At 43.0% G+C, this 22,608-nt stretch overlaps 1 protein-coding gene across 3 annotated transcripts in view; it reads right to left on the reverse strand.

Annotated features, from left to right (window-relative positions):
* MINDY2 (MINDY lysine 48 deubiquitinase 2) overlaps positions 1–22,608 on the reverse strand; it is a 117,951-nt gene that overhangs the window by 48,040 nt on the left and 47,303 nt on the right. For all 3 annotated transcript variants that reach the window (XM_075069586.1, XM_075069585.1, XM_075069587.1), the window contains exons 4-6: positions 20,859–21,017; positions 18,313–18,415; positions 2,981–3,123 (exon numbers count right to left, since the gene is read on the reverse strand). In XM_075069586.1, coding sequence (XP_074925687.1) covers positions 2,981–3,123; positions 18,313–18,415; positions 20,859–21,017 — 405 coding nt within the window. The remainder of the gene's footprint in view (positions 1–2,980; positions 3,124–18,312; positions 18,416–20,858; positions 21,018–22,608) is intronic.

The following is a 22,608-nucleotide window of genomic DNA, read 5'->3' on the forward strand; positions in this document are numbered from 1 at the left end:
ACGACGTGCTTGCTCATATTCATTCCAAGTAGGTGTGCGCGCGCCACGTGCACGTTCGTCGAAGAATTTCCCCTAGCAACACCCGGCGGTCAGCAGGCGCCCTGGCGTGGCGCCTTTGCGGCACCGTATATATGCCCTGCCGACCCGGCCGCTCCTCAGTTCCTTCTTACCGCCTGTGGTCGTTGGAACGTGGAGTGCGGCTTAGCTGACCTCCAATCCCTAGCGTTTCACCCGTTCTACATAGTTTTTAGTTAGTTAGGGTGTTTGGTAGTTGTTAATAGTTAATAGTTATAAGTATAGTTGTTAAACGTAGTTGTATATAGTTAGTGGGCTGAGGTATACTCCTCCTCGCCGCTCGGGACCCAGCTCATGCCCGGCTCTCCGGCTTCAAGCAGTGCTCGGCCTGTCGTCGCCGATGCAAGGGAGACCCCACGATCGTTGCCATCAGTAGCTGGGGGAATCCCATCTGACGGAGAGTGCGCATCTGCAAGTCCTTCAAACCGCGACAAAAAAAGGAGCGGGACTCCCGTTTAAAGCAGCTCCTTATGGAGGCCGCCCTGACTCCGGCAGTTCGGCACCGACCGCACCGGCACCGAAACCACCGTCTCGGCACCGGGGACGAGCGTACCGCCACAGCACCGCGCACCTAGTCCTCGTCTGAGCAGCCAGCCCGGGCGCTCGCTTCACCTCGGCCGAAGAAGGCGAACGGCTCTGCGCTCGGCCTCGGACCGCAGGTCACGAGCCAGGACGCCGTGCCGGCACGCACCACTATCTGCCCGCACCGGTGCTTCCCGTACGTCGACTCCGGCCCGCAGGGCCGTCGAGTTCCGGTGTTGATAGCTCCCGGCACGTGCCGTGGATCCAGCTCACGATCCCGACTACGCCAGAAACCTTCACGACGGCGCGGGACTGATAGCGCTCACTGAGCTTCCCTGCCTCAGCCCCCGGCACCGCCGGTGCGGGCGTTCCCTCTATGGGAAAGCCCGATGCTCCAACTCCATCTCTGGTAGCACCGGATAGGCCGGTCCCGATCGAGATCTCGGCACCGATCCCGCTCACGCCATGGTTCGCCATCCGACGCCGCTCGCAGTCCCGCACCGATCCTACTCTCGGCGCCGGTCGTATCGTCGACGGCACGGTCCAGGTCCCGTCTACAGACTGACGCTCAGCACGTCGCTCTGGCTCTCGGCACCGCTTCCGACGAAGTCCATCATACCGTCGGCGCCACCGATCCCGGTCGACTCCCGGCACCGCGCTGGTCGAGGTCCAGTCCCGATCTTGGCACGGTTCGACTCTCGGCACGTTCCCCGGCACGACCGCATCGGCACCAGTCCACGGTGTTGTCTGCCAAGCACTCGAAGAAGAACACGGCCTCATCCTCCCTGATTGAACTAACCTCGTTATCTCTAGCTTGCTTGCTTGCTAGCATATATATATACCTGCCCCTGGAAATTTCCACTACATTCATCTGACGAAGTGGGTATTGAACCACGAAAGCTCATGATCCAAAACGTCTGTTAGTCTATAAGGTGCCACAGGATTCTCTGCTGCTTTTACAGATTCAGACTAAAACGGCTACCCCTCTGATACTCTGCTGGAGAGGCCCTGCAGTTATGGCTTTTGCCCACCAGGGGCTGCTGTGGCATCAGAACAGAGAGCAGCCGGCTCACCAGCCATAGCAGCAAGCAGCTGATGGGGTGGAGGAGAGTCTGTATTCTTCAAAGTGCCCTGCCCACGGGGCCAGGTGAGGAGGCACAGGAGAGTGGGGCATATGAGGCTGCTGGGGAGGGTCACACATTGGGGTTCAAAAGGGCTAGTGAGGGGGACAGATTGATGCAAGGGCTGAATGAGAGTAGGGGTGCAGGGACACATGAGGTTTGTTGGGGGTGCATGGACTCATGAGAAGGGGGGGAGGCAGTGCGGGTACACATGAGGACAGCGGCAGATGTGCCTGACTGAATGGGAGAGACTAGGGGTCAGCCAGGGTCTGCATGGGGGAGGGTCTCCAATTCCCTAACAATCCCTCCACCCCCAAAGCCTGCTATTCCATACTTCTCCCACCCACACCTAACAACCCTCCAGGTTCACTCTCAGGCTCTTTCCCAGCAATTACTTCCCCCTCCCTCAGCTCTTCCATTACCCCTGACTCCTCCAAGCCTTTGCACTGCTTCTGAAGGGTGCGAGAAATACATTTCTGTATTGCAGTTTATATGAATTATTACTCAAAGCTATGTATTAATATGCCTAGTAAGGAATCTATTTGTCATAAATATTTCCTGATTGTTTTTTGTCTGTACTGTTACAGACGTACTTGACAGGTATTTTGAAATAAACTACCAAAATAATAGACACTGGCATGATTATATTGTGTTATTTTGACAAATAAAATATGTAGGATTTTGCAATATTGTGTGCAGAATTTTTAATTTCCTGGTGTAGAATTCCTCCAGGAGTACAAGTGGTATTTTAAACATGTTAAGTGGTAGAGGTCACCCAGAGTTCAGCCACTGTCCAATGATTTGCTTCATGAGAGATCTGCCTAATTGTTAGCATATCCAAAGAAGAGAAATTCAGCAATATAACAATATTAAAGTAAAGGGTATAAACCCTGTATAATCCATATTGCAATAATAAAATACCTTGTCTCAAAGATCTTAAATTACATTAATGCTGCATAACAATTTTATTGGGGGGGGGAAGATTAATGGTTTTTCTATACAATAATAAGCTAAAATATTTATTTTAATTTAAAAAAATAGTGCTAAGTTATCAGAAACAATCATTTAATCTAAATACGACATATACCTTAAAATACAGGTGCTTTTTATAGTAGTAATTTGGGAATGCATCATATTTCTGCACCATTTAAATTCAGTAAGAAAGTGCAGCCTTTTCATCTGTCACTACAAATCTGTGCAAATTCCTTTTTTCTAGCTGACACATGGACAATAAAAATCAATGAAAAGGTTAATAATCATACCTTATATTTGGTCATGGTGCTAAAATGGTTGTTCCTGAAGAACACACAAAGTTCTCCTTCCTGAACTGCTGAAGTCAGCTCACATAATCCATGGTATGTCAACTGAGTGGCTGTGTTGTTCAGAAATTGTTCAGCTACAAATCCTATAAGGTAATGCAGGTGATTAAATGTGTGTCCATCATACACATCTCAATACATACATACCTACCTACATAAAAAAATTAGATACATCAAAAATTCACACAGTCAGCTAGTGAAATGAACTCTCAAGGCTTATATCAACTTAAATTTCACTAGAAGAAAATAAGTTAACTTTCCTTCACAATTTACAGCTGTGACACTATGATATTACCCAGGGCACAATCTGGACTGATAAGACAGCTGCATCCCCTTAATTCTCCAGCACGGGGTACCTTTTACACTGCTTTGCTGTTGGAGCAATCACTCCTGATCTGCTCTCTCACAGCTTTCAGCACGTAAATTACTCCCAGCTATACTACATGAGTGCCAGCCACTCCTGAATTACACTACAGAGCAACACCAGCTAACTTCCAGTCCCAGACTTTCCCCCAGAAATGTGCATCTTGTATTGCCCAGCCCTCTCCTGGATAACATATGCTCATATAAATAAAATATATTTTATTAAAAGAAAATGTTACGTACAAAATTCTGTTATCCTAAAGTTTCCCAACACTTCAATCCAAGTACACTGATTTAGATAAAACAATAAAACAATTTTATTAACTACAGAGAAACATTTTACGTGATTACAAGTAATGAGGCACAAATGTCAGGATTGGTTACAAAGAAATAGAAGGCAACAATACAATTAATATCTCACTTAATAAGCTATGTGAATTTAAAGCAAAAAGTCTCTCTCACCACATGTTCTAGCAATCTTACTAGCTAATTCCCCCCCCCCCCGCAATCCAAAGCTGTTTCTTTGTTCCTCAGGTATTGTAGCTGCCATTGATCAAGAGAAAGGAAGGAATGTTTTGGGGCACCTGTTCCACTTTCTTATAGTTCTTTTTCTTTGAAAATGAGCTCTAGCTGCAGTTCCGGAGACAGAAAATCTGTGGGATGTGAACCTCCAGCTGTTTCTTTGCCAAAATGTAGATTTCTCGCTCACACCCTCTTTCCTGCCAAAGAACGGTCACTTAACCAGGTGATAGTTCATCTGATTTTTTTTAACACCTGGCTGAAGCATCAATTTGCCTCTTGTCATTGAGAAACTGGTTTGTGGCTGCTTTTCTAAATTTGTAACATCTCAGTAGTATTATACAGTAGAATCTTGTAACTATCTATAATGTTGACACACATTTTACCAAGACAATAATGATCAGCCACTTATGCATTTTCAAATGATACCTCACAAGGCATGTGTAGTGGGGCAGGTGCCCCACTCCTTGAGAGTGTGGGCTGCAGCAGGCCAGTGCACCTGCACAGATGGGCAGCCAATTAAAGAAGGGCTTATTAGGAGCCAATCAGGGCCAGGCTCAGCCCTATAAAAAGGCTGCTCAGGGAGGGAGCAGGCAGTCTGTTCAAGGCCTTCAATAGGGGAAGGTCTGTCTCCAGAGCGGGGAGACTAGCACCTAGGACAGTACAGTGCTGGGAAGGCCCAGGGGAGCAGAAGGGAATTCCAGCCCGGTGTCTGCCAGGCTGCAGACCCTGAGGGGAAGGGCTTAGCCGGTGCAAGGGGCTGAAGGGGAAGCAGTCCAGGGATGTGGACAGACGGAGGGAGAGGAGGAGGGCAGGACAGCTGCTACTAGAGGGTCCCTGGGTTGGGACACAGAGTAGTGGGCGGGCCTGGATCCCACCCTTCCCTTACACCTGGCCGATGGGAGTGGCCGATTAGGGCTGCACCAACTCCTTGCCAAGAGGGGTGTGACTTTGGGGGTGCAGTTGCCCACATTGGGGCACAGAGAGACAGCTTATTGACACACACACACCCCGGAAGGAGGTGAGGATGGATTAAGGGGCACTGCTGGAGGGCAGTGGCTTGAAGAGGATGCCACAGGTTGGGAGCAACGCGGGTCCCCTTGCCAACCGAGGGACAGAGAACGGACAGGACACCACCAGAAGGGGGCACTCCATTGGACTGAACTAGTTCCCAGAGTCACCAGCGGGAGGCGCTGTGGTGGTGAGTCCCAACACCATTACAGCATGCTTTGTACAAAATTTATAGTCTTTTAAAAAGGGTGAACATAGGGCTACAGACTGTCACAAAAGCATTGATTTTTTTACTGCAATCTTATTGCAGTCTTTTTGTTCTATGTTTGTACAGTGCCTAGCACAGTGGAGTCCTGATCCATAACTAGGGCTCCTATGTAATACATATCGATAATAATAATAATAATTTAACAGAGGTGGGATTTTTAAAAGTCTCTTGTACAAAAACAGTGCATTTTACCAATCATGTTGTTTGACTTAGCACCACATGATCCTGATTTAAAAAGAACAGCACTATAATAAATAAAGGTAGCACATTAATTGGATAAAAAATTGGCTAACTGGAGAATCTCAAGTGGTAACTGTAAATGGAGAATCATCATCCAATGAGGGTTTTTCTAGTGGGGGGTCTGACAGGGATCTCTTCTTTGTACAACACTCTTCAATACATTTATCGTCAATGATCCAGAAGAAAACAAAATCATTGCTGGCAATGCTTGTAGATGACACAAATTGGTGGAGTGGTAAACAGTGATAAGGACAGGTCAGTTCTACAGAGTGATCTGGATTGTTTAATAACCTGGGCACCTTTAAGCAGCAAGCATTTTAATATAGGCAAAACACAAGGTCACACATCTAGGAAACATATATTAACTGAATTGTTTAAGATGTGTTGAGTATATTTATTTATTGCACTCTTAGTGTAAGTGCACCCCATTTGCTCAGGATCAGAGCTGTTTGACTGACAGCACATAGCACGGCGTAGCCTCATGCTTCGCATTGGGGCCGTAGAGGGTGAAGCAGCTCAACTACTACTCACTTCCTTCAGCACAGAAGCCAAATGAAACAAGATCCTGTAGTAGAGAGGAAGGAGTGCAGGTAGTAGAATATGAGAGAGAGAATATCTTGAAGAAAATATTGTTACGAATATAAAAGTAATATAACTAGTGTTACATTTTTATGTAACTGTAGTTCAAGATGTCATCAGTGTGGACGCCACCGTGAGCGTACATGCACCTCATGTGAGAGATCAGAATCTTCTGAATAGCAGTGCGTTGTGAGGTCTTGCTTCCACCCTGTGACTCTTCATGCTCCCATGCAAGAACACAAAGGGAAATGTGGCCATGACTCTCCCTCAGCTTCCATGCAACAAAGCACTTTTTGGCTAACCATGCCAAAAGCAGAGATGGAGAACAGGCTGGGGGATCCACGCTGACTAAAACGTCTCCAAGAATTATAGTTACCATAGGGTAAGTAACCATATTTTCTTCTTCAAGTATGAGTCAGTGTGGATCCCACTGTGACTGGCAAGCAGTATTCCTTTCAGGCTGAAGGGAATGAGTATCACCATATGCATTTGTCAAATGGATATTGGAGTACTGCTCTCTCAAATCTAGCAACAGTTCTTGCAGACAAATCCAGTGCATAATGCTTTACAAACATGAGCAGATTACCCCACATAACAGGCATTGCAGATTTCAGGTACGGGAGCATTTGAGAAACAAGCCAAAGATGTAGCTTGAGCTCATGTGGAGTGAGCTTTGAAGGACAGAGGCAAAAAGTACATCCGTCAACTGCTAGATGAATGAGATACTCTGAGTTATCCGTTTTGACAGCTTCTATGACTACCTAGCTTGACCTTTAGTGCAGCCACTCATAATTATGAGCACATGTTTGGACAATATGAAGGATTTAGTCTTGTCAACGCAGTACTATAGAGCGTGACCACTAGATAAGCACATATGAAGTCCTTGAGGAATTTTGATACACTAAGAGGAGATAGGATGAAGAGCAACAGTATCAGAGGGTAGTAAGCCAAAATTACCACAAGATATACCTTGCTCAAGCTGGAAGTCAAATCCAGAGAACATCAACTGCAATATGTAGTCCAGGATCTTCAGTATCAAGACCACTCATATGGAAAACCTCTTCCATTTAGAGTAGGTTTTTCTCATGGATGGGTTCCTGCTTAGAACCAGGATATCCTGGACAAGTGACAAGAGCCCTTTTCCATGGTACTCATCCAAGCAGTATTTAAGCAGTCAGTTGCAGTGACATTAGGTCTGGGTGAAGTAATTGTCCCTGTGATAACAGGCCTAGGTGGAGTGGGATCTTGATTTGGGGGGTTGTGCCAACAGATGTAGCAAGTCCATAAGATGGACCTGTCTCAGGCATTACAAAGTTATGGGGATGAGCTTGAGATGGTCTCACCTGGCTTCAGTGGTCACTCTGGGGGTCAGTGGGAAGGTGTAACAAAGCCTTTAATTCCACTACAAAAGGAAGTTGATTGGAGGGACTCTGGAGTCATGGCCTCTGGAGCAAAGCCAGAGCACTTTGCATTATTTCTGGTGGCAAACAGGTCTATTACCCATGTCCTCCACACCAGGAAATGTACTCGTGGTGAATTTCTGCAGCAACCACTTGTGGTCAGCGACTAAATGCCTGCTCAGGAAACCCACTATGTCATTGCTGGTTCCTGGTAGGTGCTGCAGTATCAGGAGGGTGTTGCATAGACAGTATCAATTCCACAACTTGATCACTTCATTATACAATAGGGGAGAGAGCATACCCCCTCGCATATGTAATATATTGCTAATGTGTTTTGTTGGTATTTGTGCTACAAAGTGCCATAGGACAAGGAGGATACCACTCACACTGGCCTGATGGCCCTAAACTCCAGCACTTTCATGGGTAGTCTGACCTCCTCGAGGGACCATCTCTTAGATTTGGTGATGGTCCAGGTGGGCACCCCCATCCTGTCCTAGATATGCCCATGATCAGTGTTCAGGATGGTTATGGGGTTTCAGATGGTACTCCTTTCTGGACACTGTTGGTTGGAGGCACCAGGTCAGTGCTCTCATGACATAGAATAGTATTACCATTGATTTGCTCAGCAGATGGTTCCTGCTGTGGAGGAAAAATACTTCAGAGGAGAGATGTGTTAGGACAGCAGTGGACTGTAAGTAATGCTATATTAGAGACCATTAAATTTATACTGTCCTTTTCGAATTTTCAAATTACCTTTATATATCCAAATTGCTCTAAAGGAGCTGCCATTCGGCTAGCACAGCAAAAGAGCTGGGTTTCTCCCAAAAAGAAAAGAGATTGGACTGGACACCTATGGGCTGGTGCCAATAGCGCAGCTGCAATTTGGAATATTTACAAAAACCAATAGCATGAGGAAAAATTAGGTCAATTGGAAAAGGCCACTGGTCCTATTACTGGAGCACAGTTAACTCAGGTTCAGGCTGGAGTTGGTAAATTATATGTTATTTCCGCCCTTAGTTTAGTAACCCAGAAGTTGCTAACAGAGATGGTATTGAATATCACCGGTGCTGGGAAGGCATTGCAGTGGGACTTGGCATGTTCAGAATTTCCTGAATGACCAGCGAATAGCCATTCAGAGTGATCTCGAGCACCAAGCCTGGCCCACTGCCCTTACAGACACTTCAGGAGGGCCATCTAATCTGTGGCTATGGAGATCTACTTGGAGGTTTTCTGGGTGGAGGTGTGGACAGTCACAGTGCTCCTTCCAAGCTTACAGACCAGAAGGATGTGGGCTCCCTCATACTGAATCCTGCCAGGTCCATGGGGAGGATGCATGTGGGATTAGGTAACTCACCAAGACATTTAAGAAGTCAAGCCACCTGGTAGAGCCAGCCGATTCATAGTTAGTGTTCCTGAAATAACACCCAACATTTGGATTGGAATAGGAAACCAGTGGACATTCTGGCCATTAAAACCCTCAGAGCTTCAATGCATATGTAAATTCAAGCCAGGGGAAACTGTCACTATCCATAACAATGTTTGTTGGGAGGGTAAGGTACTAGGAACCCTCCTGATAGGAAATGTTATCTTCCAGGCCAATAACAGTTGTATATTTGTTCAGGTCCATATCGTACATGACACCCATTTTAACCTCACTACGACTGCAGGCAGCTATATTATCTATTGGCCTGCAGACAAAACTTTGCAATCCACTCTCAGGTACAAAACACCCTTAAACTGGACAATCCTGGTACCCGACCATTTCCAAAATCTGCTTTCATTGTTACCAGAGGTCCAAAAAAATTTCTGATTTACAGGGACAAATTCATATCCCTGAAAATGTATATCAGGTAGAAAAAGGCATCTTTCAGACTGCCTATAGACTGTCTTCTTTGTGTACCAGTCAGAATGTGCTGTGTGCAGTAATCAAAATAATGCACGAATCCCATTGTATTGTTACAATGGGTGAGCTAACGGTTGTGGTGATGTTGGTTGATTTGGGATTGTCTTTGTTATTGCTGTTGCATGTAATTTTTTTGCTAGGTCCAGTGGAAGGGAACAAGTGGCATTAACGAAATTTTTGATAAGTTGGGATGAAAAAAGGGAAAGAAAGGAAATCAATGGGCTCATGAATGTGGAAGTTTAGGCCAAAGGTGGCACCAGAAAGGCATCAAAGGGGGGGAACTGTGGAGGAAAAATGGTCTAAGGCCTAAAACTTTGGTCAAGTGAACTGTATGTAGGGTCCGGGTGAACTGTACGTATGACCTGGAAGGAAGAGGTGAGGTAAAAAGAAAAGGGTAGACAGAAACTAAAGAACTACTAACCATTTGTAACAGTCTATGATTAATAGCTGCCCGGTGGCAGAGCAAGAAACCGCAAAGGGCAAAACTACTGAAAAACAGGAAAAGGTTGCTTTGCTTTATCCCTTATATGGATGTAAAATGTTAAGGAAGTATATGTAATTTTGTGGTTTTATCCTACATAAGCTCTTGTATCTTATCCACTGGGGGAGTCCACTGCCTTAGCTGACTCCCTCATGCATGCATGTTTAACTGATCAATAAAGGAGCCTCAGGCTGATCTGATCCAAAATCAATCGTGTGGTAGATTTTCCACAACACTGTGGACTGACCTGAGCCATAGCTGTAGGGGCATCAGGTGAAGTCTGGCAAGCAGCATCACATATGTATATGTGGACACATGACCCAACAGTGTCAGCTAAGTCTGCACTAGCCTGGTTAGGTTAGTGATCATCCCATTTACTAGAAATTGGATTGCAAGGAACCTATCCTGAGATACATATGCCTGAGCTGTTACCAAATCTAGTTTGGCTCCTATAAATTCTTATGTTAGCATTGGAATCGGGGTGGTTTCTCTTGGTTGATCAAGAGGCCTAGCTGAACAAACAGGACTATTACATAGTCTCAGCATAGCTTTTGGAAATGGCAAAGATAGCCTTGCATGATTGATCACAAAGGTGCAAGCTGCCATCTGTCCCAGGAGCTTACTGTGTTTTTGAGGTCTGCCCTAAATTGCCTGTACCAGACCTGACAAAGCATCTAAGGGAACATAAGCTCTGGTTTCAATGAGTCCAAATATGCTCCTATAAACTGTATCATGTGGACTTTTTTTTACATTCAGCTACAGACCCAACTCCTGGAACAGACCATGGGCCATCTGAGTGGAAGACAGCAGTGCTTCATAGGAACGGCCCTTGAGTAGTTAGTCATCGAGGCACAAGAAGACTAGTACTGCTGCTTGTTGGAGTTAAGCAGCTACTACTGTCAGGACTTTTGAGAACACCCTTCAGGCTAAGGAAAGGCTGAAAGGAAGCACACATTATTAGAAATTATCCTAGCCTATAGTGAAGCATAGGTATTTCCTCTGGGATGGGCGTATTGTTACATGGAAATAGGCAATTGATTTTCAGCTCTTGACATACAAGATGCCTTTCTCTAGTGAGGCAATTATAGTCGCCAGAGTCAACATCCTGAATTTCTGAGACTTTACTACGTTGTTTAGAAGTTTTAGATGTAAGATCAGTTTCCATCCTCCATCGTCCCTTGGCAGAAGGAAATACTTTGAATAAAATCTCTTGCCCTTTGCGAGGAGGAGGAACTGGCTCTATTGCTCCTAATCAAAGGAGAAAATTCACTTCTCGTCTCAAAAGCTAATAAGAGGGGCCCTGAAGGAGGACAGGGAAGGGGGATGAAAGTGGGACTAACATAAAATGGATGGTTTAACCTGATGTTATGACCTCTATGACCCACTTGTCTGTAGTGATCTGCCTCCAACCATGGTGAAGGTAGGCAAGCGGCAAGCTGGTCTCCAAAGGAGGGAGGTAGGCTAATAGGCACAGGTGGATTTGAACCCTCAACCAACCCAAAACTATTGCCTCAAAGGCAGCTGGGTGGTGCTGGAGAACGGTTGTGCAACCCTCTCTCTCTGAAATGTCTTTGCGGGTGGTTCAGTGGATCTATGGGATCTGGAAAACAGAGTAGGATGTGATCTCTGGACAGTCTGTGACCTACTAAACCCTTTTCTTATAGGCAGGTGTATATATGCCCTGAGATCACAAAAGAACCCTGGAGTGCTTTAGGACTCATCCATGGCCTCCAAGAATAGTTTATTACTGAAGGGGAGGTCTTCCATGCTGTTCTGTACTTCTCTCAAAACCCCTGAAAGACAGAACCATAATGCCCTCTCTCAATCACTGCCATGGAAAAGGACCTGGAAGCAGTGTCCACAGCAGTTCTGGCCACCAACTGGCTCTGTGCGATGGACTGGAATTGCACCCTATGTTCTTTTGGCAGACGTTCAATAAAAGCTATGAATTTGTAAAACTATATGTGGCTATCACTGCCTGATAATTCATGAGCCTGAACTGAAGAGTTGCTGATTAATAGACCCTTCACCCAAAGGGATCCAGCCTTTTCTGGTCTATCTCAGATGAGGGTAGGGGTCGGGGGAGAGAAGTGCTGCCTCCCCACCCTTGTTTACCGAATCCACTACCAAGGAGTTGGGTGGGGGAGGGGAGAACAAAAATCCCTAGGGGGAACATAAACACTTCTTATCCACCCTTTTACACATGGGTAGAATAGTGGCAAGTGTCTGCCAAATAATCTTAGTGAGATCTAGGAGCATCTCATTGATTGGTAACACACCTTTTTTGTTGCCGACTACAAGATATTCAACACTTTGTGCTGTGAATCCTTGACAAGAATACAAAAAGAGTGTCAGCTACCCTCTTTATGAAGTTTTTAAATTGCTGAAAATCACTGGCCCTGGATGGTAGTGGAGGCATAACCGCCTCATCCAGATTCAAGAATGGCCTCCTTATGCGCCCTAGCTTCATGCTCTTCAAATGTCCCCTCCTGGGGAGGAGAGTGCTATACAACTTTGCCCTCTCAGATTTTTGCAAGACCACCGATACTTTGTTAAGCAGCTTGGGGCCCCAGAATGGCCACTGGGGGACCCATACAGACATGGGAGTGGCATGCACCATTTCACCACCCTTGATAAATGAGCCTCATCTTCCCTATGACTTTCAGAGAATGGGATCCTGAATGGACATGTGGAGAATCATGAACAGAAATAGAGGATACTGACTGGAAGTCTCCTTCATTCTCCTCTATCTGATCCAAAGGGGGAGCACCTACAGGAAACAGTGAAGAATCCTGCACTACTGGAGGACAGTAGTCCAAAGATCAGGTTTCGGTACCAAGAGATACTCCATACTCAGGAGTGGAGACTCTGGTTCATCCATCACTGAGAGGTCCTTATTATAGCTGAATTCCTATGGTACTAAGTGGGGGAGCAGTACGGCTGCAGTAGCTGAGACCATGGTTGCCAAAGCCAACGGTGGACATACCAAGGTAGACACTGATGGTGTCTGATGCTGTTGCTTGAGGGTGCTAAATGCATGGGTATCGACAGTTGGGCTGAACTCAGTACCAGTCCCAACTCTCTAAGCTTGCTGACAGAGGTTACCAAGGCTCTAACAGAACCATGTCTTTCCTTTGTGCTCTGGGATTTTATGGCCCCACTGGTACTGGGGGAGGAATCCTTCAGCTCAGAAGGTAACAAGCAGAGACATCAAGGCTTGAGACAGATCTCACCAAGGAACTAGACCTTTTCAGAGCTGGCCCCTTAAGATAAGAGTCCATGCTCCTCTTTTTGGAAACCTTCCCTGAAGGTTTCAAAAGGACTTTCTCAAGGGAAGCCTGTGGGGTGCTGGATCTGTCTGGAGACAGATGTATAGGTTGATTTACTGACCTGACTTAGAAGCTGACTGAAGGGAACATTCTATCATTAGCAGTCTGAGATTCATCTCCCTATTTTTCCTTGCCCTGGACTTGAGGGCTAGATATAAGTTGTACTTCTGGGAGACATGGGACTCCCCCAAGCAACAGACACAGATTGGCTGTCTCCCACCACACTTTAGTAGTAATTCAGGTCTAGTCATTCTTTTTCCTCGGAGTCTATGGAACATAGACTGCTGGAGAACTAGTAATTTTATGACATTGCAGATACCAAGAAAAAGGAATGAGAGAAGGAAATAGCTTTTCTTTTGTTAGGGAGGCATCTGATCTCAATAGATGGTAATAAAGCAGACAATTTTAAATAGCGTGAATAGAAACCTAACCAACCTTCCCAGGATCCCAGTTCACATCTCCAGGTCCTGTAAGGAAGGCCTCAAACTAAAAAAGGAAAATAGGATTTGGCATTTCTGATATTAGTAAGATATGAACTAAATAAAAAAACCACGCATAGCCTGAAAAGTTTGTGTGTTTCTTTATGCATTATGAAGATGCACAAAAAAGTATGCAACCATTTTGTGCCCCTCTCACTCTTCAGATCAGCTTTAAAAATGTACTTTACATGTACTTAAAGCAATTTTTGAAGTCTTAAATCAAAAATATCCTCCATAGCAGGAACCATCTGCTGAGCAAATCAAAAATGTTTACCAACACTGTCAGAGACATTTCACTACCAGAGCCAGTTACTCACCTATTTTCAACATTTTTTCCCCTCAACAGTCTGGACTATAAAGCTGTTCAATAACTGTAAAAAAGGGATAAGTGATGTGTTCCCTTATAAGCATATTGAAAATTCAATCATTAGAGCCTTCATAAAGGATTATTCCATTTAACATTCTTGCACTTACTCTAGTTCAGGCTTCTTATAAGCAAACATACCTCAGGTTTACAAAACAGTTAAATTTAATAGTTATACATGGTCACAGGATTTTTCAAAAATAGTCACATTTTTAGATGTTTTTCCATACCTGGTCCCTATCCAAAGATGAATTTTTCTGAAAAAGGCAACCAAAATCTTCAGTTGTTTTTTGGTTAGGTAAGAATGAAAAAAAATGTTCATTTTTCAAACATCTAGCTCCAAAACAGCTGAGCTTTGAAGACCTGCCAATTTTGTACAGCTGACAATGCCTGTGTTAGATTGACCAAGATATATCAAGACTATATATCAGCACTGTAAATCTTATTGGTATTCCACTATTACCTTTATTCTTGTAAATTCTGTAAACAATTCTGTAATTATCTTATCATCATGGTACTGGCCTATTATAAAGTTCCACAATCTGTTATTTGGCAGCCACTTCTAAATATGCACAAAATGGAGTTAAAATTTCATAACTCTGTAGAAAACCTGAAATGGTTGTATTTAATATGGAAAATTACCACTCTCTCAACAATATTTCCTATACACTCAACCCAGGTCATATTTTATTCTAAATTTTGAGTGAAGCATTCATGTTGTAGTTCCAGATGGTGTGTGCCTATGCAGGGAAGATGGTAACTAGCAGAAAGCATTCCAGGTAAAGGTGGATAGTACGGGGGTATTTCTTCCCACAATGTAATGGGAGCTAAAAGGTATATTTACATAAGAATTTTATACTTGTTAAAACAAACTGGCTTTTAGTCATCAATTTAGAGCAAATGCACATATCAGTTTGCAACTTAAACCTTTAAAGTGGATCAAGGCCATTATTTGGGCCCTTAACTAGGCATTGTTGAGTGCACGGCCTAAATCACTTTTTAATATGAAATTTAGGCTCCTAAATCAATTAGGTGTTACAACACTGAGGGCAGCAATGCCTAAATACTTTTTAAAAATCTGAGGTCAAGTGTTTATCTAGTTGACCTATAGGATATTTTTTCCCCCAAGTACTATTATTTAGGAGTAATACCAGGAATAAAAAATAAGTTTGTCACAATAAGGCACAGGAATAGGATTTGAGAGTCCCTGGTGCAACCTGGACTGTGGGACTGCTGAGACCTCCAAACCTACCAGCCTGGGTTGCCTCTCACATTATGAGGCTGATGTCAAGCTACAAGCCTCTAACACAGAGGTTCTTAAAACTGTAGTCCATGGATCACCACTGGTCCACGAGCTCCATTCAGGTGCTCCGCAGATAGTTCCCTCAAAGGTGCACGCCTGGGTGGCCGCACATGAGAGAATGAAGTACCACCTACCTAATTAGTGGAGCCACACAGATGTGGCTCCACTAATTAGGTGCCTGGACCCTGGAGAAGATGCACATATAAGGTGAGGTGGTGGCCTTGAAGGGAATAGGGGGTAGGTGGGAGGCGGCAGTGGGGTGAGAAGAGGGGGTGGGGGAATTTGGGATGTGAAGTGCTGCGGCGGCCAGACAGAGGCAACTTTCCCCAGCTCCAGGGCTGCAGCTGCTGGGGAGAAATGGCCCTCCTTCCCAGGCTCAGCTCTATGGCTGCTGTGGCAGGGGAGAGACCTCCCCGCCACCTTCCCAGTCCCAGTTCAGCGGCTGCTGCAGCAGAGGAGAGAGGGAGAGATCCCCCTCCTTCCCAGCACCAGCTCGGGGGCTGTCGCTGCAGGGGAGATAGGGCACATCTATCACATTAGAAAGATAAAAGACTACTACTATTAGAACATGAGTTGTGTGCTTTTATTTGTAGAACAAAAAATGTTTATTACTTTTAATGTAGTGCTTTTATCTAAAGCACTTTACAACAGTTAGCTAATGATACAACATTTGTAAAGTTCATTTAAGTAGTCAGCCAAGACCCTCAGCAATTTTCAAATGGTCCGTGGGGAAAAAAAGAAGTTTGAGAACCATTGCTTTAACAGGTACTGCACTTACACAGCCAGGGACACACTCAATTGAGTTACATGAATGATCTCCCAGTCACTCATGAACTATCAACAGAGAGAGACTCCAGCCAATTCCCCTCAGCTCCCCAGCCTTATACCCCAGAACTGTACCATCTGCACTGGTCAGATGCCTGACCAGTATAAGTTCATATTTAGTTCACCATTTCTTCAGGAGGATATGCACCAGCTTTCGTAATCAAAGCTGAGATTTCCCAAGCACTTCCACCAAAACACACTTTTAGGTAAAATAAAAAACAGGATTTATTGACTACAGAAAGATAGATTTTAAGTGATTATAAGTGGCAGGCACAGAGATCAAAGTTGGTTAGTTAAGAAATAAAATAGTTAGAATTTAAACTGCATTTCTAACAGACTAAACAAGATTTGAATCAAGGACTGTGTTTCAACTGGAATACCTTCCAGCCTGAGACCAAACTTCCCCAGTTCAAAATCTTTGTCTTCCAGATGTGCTTCCAGGTGTTGAGATGGAGGTGGGGGAGAGTCCAAGTGATGTCACTGTCTCTCTTTTTATACTTTCCTCTATCTGCTAGAAAGGTCCTTGCTGTGATGCGGGAATCAGTCAGTCCCCATTAGGCAAGCAATCTCCACTGCTCTAAGGAGCCTCTGGGATAGTGTGTTGTTTTCTTGGCCAATTAATGCTGTCTTGGGCCTCCTTTGTTGTAACTGAAAGGCTGGTTGTGGGCATTCCCAACCTCACAACATATTTCAGTAACACATATAGCAATACTTAACTTCAAACAATGATAGTACATACAGTCCAACAGGATATGAAATGTTCAACAGAACAAGACTTGTTAAATGATACCTCACACGGCATACTTTGTACAAAACCCATCATAATCATATGATAGTGATGAATATTGGGGGTCCCTGGGTGCTACTTTAAGGTGCAGAGTGTCACACCTGTCCTCGGTAACACACTGCCTCAAGTATAAAAACTTATGGAATTGAAGAGGCTAGAGTGTTTGCAGAAGTCACAAAGCCCTGTGGAACTAAACAGTGGTCAGGCTTGTGCTACACCTCTTCTGATATTGACAAACATTTTCATAATAGTTTCAATGGTATATTCAGAAATAGTATTGTAAAGACTACTAAATTAAAAATGAGTCTACCCATTAAATTTTGATTGAAGTTTAAATAGAAGTGGATCCAAAGTATTAAAGTAAGGCTATCTGTAGAGGAATAAGAATAAAGTTTGGCACTAGTCCTGAAATTTCAAGAATAATCTTTAGCTCTTTGAACTCCTTACATATACTTGCAGTTGAATAGAAAACTGAGTATGTGATGATACATACTTATTTTCAGAGCACCTTGTTGTAACTGAAAAGTTGCATGCAAAATCCTAAGCTCCTGTGTTTTCTGTAGAACTATCACTGATGACCCCCAGTATCAATAAGACTCTCTGCTTCTCACAGTGCAACTAACATAATGAGCCACTAATCAGGCTTCAAAAACTTCATCCCTGCCTGATTCAACTGTAGTCTATGGATCAAACTTTAGAACAAAAATGGATTTTAATATATTCTATTTTTTGTGAAATACATGTTCACTCACATGTGCAGTTCACACGTGCATTTTTACTGGCACTATTTTTCATATCCCTTCACCAGTAAAGGAAGGCTCCCTTATTACAGAGTCCAAAGGCACAAACCACAGAAAGAACAGCTGATACATTGCAAATCTCAACAATAACGTATAATAGCTTCTCTTTATGTTTCCAGTCTGAATCTTAAGACCTACCATGTGTAGAAGTACTATATCTTTCTAATAGTGATTTCCCCCTTTCCAAATGATAAAGTTCCCATGTCTAGACATGATATGTTGAGACACAGCAGATCTGAAATCTGTCGCTGACCCATGACTGAATGTTGCCCATGAGAACTCAAACTAATGAAATTCTGTAAGAGATTTCTCCAGTTTTTTAAAATTTAAAAATAGCAGAGCTCAGAGGTTTGCAAAGCTTTGTAAATTCCACCCACAGAGGGCAATCCCAGTGCAGAAGGTTTAATGGGCAAAGATGCAGTTGAGGAGATTTAATGTGCATGATTAATGCAGTTTATTACATGGATGTCACCACTACCGACAGATTACATATACAGTAGGCCAAATGCAAAATGTATAATTAAAAAAGTTGAATAATTTTTAAACATGTATAAACTGATACTGCACTTCATTAGTTCCAGTAATGAAAGAAGAAAAATAATTACAACGGCAGAGTTCACCCACCTTCACTAACCAGCTCACTGTTGTCCGACTGTTTACAACAGATTATCTTCTCCACCAATTGATTGTAACTACAATTACCAACTGCCTTCACAATGTCAGCAGTCTGGAAAAACAAATAATTCATTTATGTTTATGAAGAACAGAAAATCCATTGTTTGTTCCTGTGTGCCTACTGAAATTGTTCATAAGAAAAAATACATCATCAAAAATAAATTGTCCATAAGAGGTTTTAGTCTTTTGGCTATACCACACTAAGGTCAATACACAGCCCTAGTTCAAGAAGCCTTAACCCAAGGATGTTGCACACGTTTTGCAGAGAGTGCAGAATTCCATTTTAATTATGGAGCTAGGGTTTAAGTTTCATACTACACACTGCCCTCAGTACACAGTAGAATATTCAATTATATCAGTGAGAGATCTGCCTAAAGGTCAGAGGTAGAATGAGTCTTTTAAGCAATACCTGAACTTTCAGTTATTATTTTTTCAATTATGTGTTATTGGCATATTCAGCTTTACTTAGTGCAAAATATGCTGCTTTTTAAAACAAAAAACAAAACAAAAAAAACCACAAAGAAATCACCCTCTCCCTTCCTTCCTTATTCCTTTTTTCTGTATCATGCCTTCATATTTTCCAGAGCCATTGTTGCAGGCACCCTACAGACTCAGGCAGATGACACTGCATTAGTTGTACTTGGTACACATCTGGAAGACGCTCTGCAACTATGAGGGTTACAAACTTTATCTTTTAAATGTGAAAACTTTGATTCTGCGGAATCTGTGTGTCATGTGGATCACATAAAAAAATTCAATTAATACATGCCTACTTAAGCCACATTTCTTTGCTGCTTTTTAGAATACATTATAATGTGCTGCAAAGCACTTACATGTATGTTCCAGAGGATCCCAAAGAAAAGTTAAAATTAGATGGCTTCATCTAGTATTGTTCTCTTTTTCTTAATACTCAAACAGTTAGCATACAAAAAATAATGCATTCCTATTTTTAGAAAGGCTATTCCAAAGTTTTCACAGTTTAAAAAAAAAACAACACACACACCATTTCTGCCACAGTTGTCTCTGGGAGCTCATATAAATCTTGATGTACACAAAATCAGTTAACTAAAAGCCAACTAAACTGAAAATGTAGATGTTAACCTGTTACATAAATAATTTTCCATCCTCATTCCCTTAGAGAAATACCTGAGGGAACAGTTAGCTTTTTACATTAAAGAAATAATGTAAAAAGCTAAGGAAATTCTGGCTGTTAGATCAGCACGGGAAAAGATTTCCAGAATTAAGGTTCCTCCATTAAGAGATCCTCCCCACCAAATCTCAAAATACTCAGCTCTATAAACTATAACATGAGCATATCAGCTGATTTAAACCATATCAGAAGATCACAGAGTCAGATGCTCAAGTAGCTGGGAAAAAAACTTGGTAAATACCAACTTAGAATCTAAGTTCTTCAGACCATGGATTACTTCTTCATGTGTTTCTAAATCAGTGGTGCTTCAGTCATAGCTGGTGCCACAAGGGACTAACCTAATAATAAATAACTATTGATATCAGTATGAAAGGCTTGATATGCACCTGGAAGCAAACAGGAAACCAGAAAAGTTTTGGAACGCCAATATGTGCTTCTCCCTTGGCCAAAACTACAACAACGATTGTTTCTCCTGTTCTCCAATGTTATCACCCATAGAGTTCCCAAAGATCTGGACTACAGATGTAGGGTGCATGTCAGAGAGAGACGGGTTGCTGTCTATAGTGCTAAAATGAGATGAAAACATTTTCTGGCCACGAAAATTGCCAGGTGAAATAAAACACACACCTAGAAAAAAGCCTAGATGATTACAAGACAGAGCCACAAATCATGAGGGACACATCAATCATATATAGACAGGCTACTCTAGCCATATAACTCCCCAGCCAAACAGTATCACCTTCCTTTCTTAATTGCATGGCATCTCAGCCAGCCCATCTTAAACAAAATTATATCACTTATTCTTACTTGGTTTGAATGCTCTGGGTTCTTGAAACAGAAGCTGCTAAAAGAAGGTAGGAATTTCAGGAAGGAGGGAAGTCACATCATGTTCACTAACTTCTTAGTGTCCAAATTCTTATATGAGCAATTAAGGTAAGAAATGAATACCACTCCTGGAAAGGGCAAAATAAAACGCAATACCCTAGACCAGCAGTGCTATTTTGCACTATTTTGGACGTAAAATAGACTTGTCTAAAGTCTGGAACTTTCTAACATTCAGTCATTGCAAAGTTATAGTGCCTTAAAATGACCAGTATGATTCACATCACCCTTCAAGGTGAAATTTTAATCTTTCTGGGTGCAGACTCAAAAGAAGACATGATCAGCTCACTGTGACTCCTGTTTACACAACAAAAGAGACTATAAGCCTTAGGTTAAAATTCAACAAGAATCTGAAAATTCTGATGTGCCATACATAAATCTGAAGCTCTTCAAACATTCCCCCAGTAAAACGTAAAATAGTTCAGACAGGAAATAGACAAATCATCTAAGCTATTTTGCTTACCTGAGGATCCACTAACCATCCATGGTATAAAGGGATATCAAGAAGGTCAAATACTATGCATTCAGGTGTGTATTCAAAAACTCGTACACCAGTGAACTTCACGTTCACATCCAGACCTGTCTGTAGCTTATGTAGGATAGCCATTGCATCACTCATATTCTGACAACAGAAAGAAAAAAATATAGATTAACCCAATGGACAGCACTAGAGAATTCTCTACACTTGGCAGCTACTCTTGTAAGTTAATCATTTCATCCAATTCAGTATTTTATATAAAACTTGCAAAAGGGCATATTGGGTAAACAATGGATTCAATACATTTTCTCATTAGTTACACAAGTATCACAACTTAAGATGTATCCTCAAATACAAGAAAATATACATTCACTTACAATTGTGTGTAAAATAATCTACATGTACTAAACAGCACAATTTAAGTTCATTAAACCTATTTATATATATATATTGAGGTGGTATGTCAGAGGTCCAAGTCCCATATGAAAGGCATTGTACAAGCAAGATAACAAAGAGCTCCTAGCCTGAAGACTTAAAGCAAACAGTTTATATATTTTAAAATAAGATCAGTTTTCCTACTTTCCATCTCTGACTTCAATTTATTGATTTGAAGGAAGGCAAAGTAGCAATGCACAGAAGAGTCTGGAATAGCATTTGAGGCATAAGTTTGTTATAATGCCCACATCAGCAATGGCTGAAGACTCTGGTTCCATGTTACACAAACAAAGGACCTGTATTATGGAACTCGAATGGATGAGTGGCACATACAGAGAGATGCTGCTGACAGGGTGATAAGTTATTAAACAGTGTTAGTAGCCACAAATATGACAGTAACTTTCCCCATTCTTCCAGAGCAGCTCTGCAGACTGCTATTTGCAGTTCTCTCTCTGCTGCTTTTACAGATTCAGACTAACACGGCTACCCCTCTGATACTTCATGCTGCATGTCGCTCCTGCCTCCAAAGTTAAAAAAAGGGTGCTTTGAGTAATTCCTCTTTTCTCTCTCCACACCCCCAACAGCCTCAAGCCAGACACTTGGGAGAAAAGGTGGTTACAGGAATGTCATCTTTTCCCATGGACAAAGTCCCCTACTTCTGGGGATGTTCTTCTGAGTCCTAACCCAGATGTGAGGGCAACACCACTGCTTTCAAACAACGAATGGAGAAAAGGGCCAGAAAGACAAAATGAACCAGAACGATAAGGAATGACTTGGAATCATAGAATATCAGGGTTGGAAGGGACCTCAGGAGGTCATTTAGTTCAACCTCCTGCTCAAAGCAGGACCAATCCCCAACTAAATCATCCCACCCAGGGCTTTGTCAAGCCTGACCTTAAAGCCTCTAAGGAAGGAGATTTCACCACCTCCCGAAGTAACCCATTCCAGTGCTTTACCACCTTGAGTGAAAAAGTTTTTCCTCATATCCAACCTAAAGCTCCCCCACTGCAACTTGAGACCATTACTCCTTGTTCTGTCATCTGCTACTACTGCGAACAGCCTAGATCCATCCTCTTTGGAACCCCCCTTCTTCGGTTTTCTGGTAGCTGTCTAGCTTCATTCAAACTTTCACTCTACACTGCACTGCAGTCCCGGTGTGCGCTCTCTCATCATAGCCTTGGAAATTTTTTCCAAATGTTTTCATTTCGTTTTTTGGAACGGATTTGTTATGCACAGAATCCTTCCAATACTAGCGAATTCAATCCAGACCTCCCGTTCGTCCCATGCTGACTCGTTTTCA

This window comes from Chelonoidis abingdonii, chromosome 9 (genome assembly GCF_003597395.2).
Source record: "Chelonoidis abingdonii isolate Lonesome George chromosome 9, CheloAbing_2.0, whole genome shotgun sequence".
Classification (NCBI taxonomy): Eukaryota; Metazoa; Chordata; order Testudines; family Testudinidae; genus Chelonoidis; species Chelonoidis abingdonii.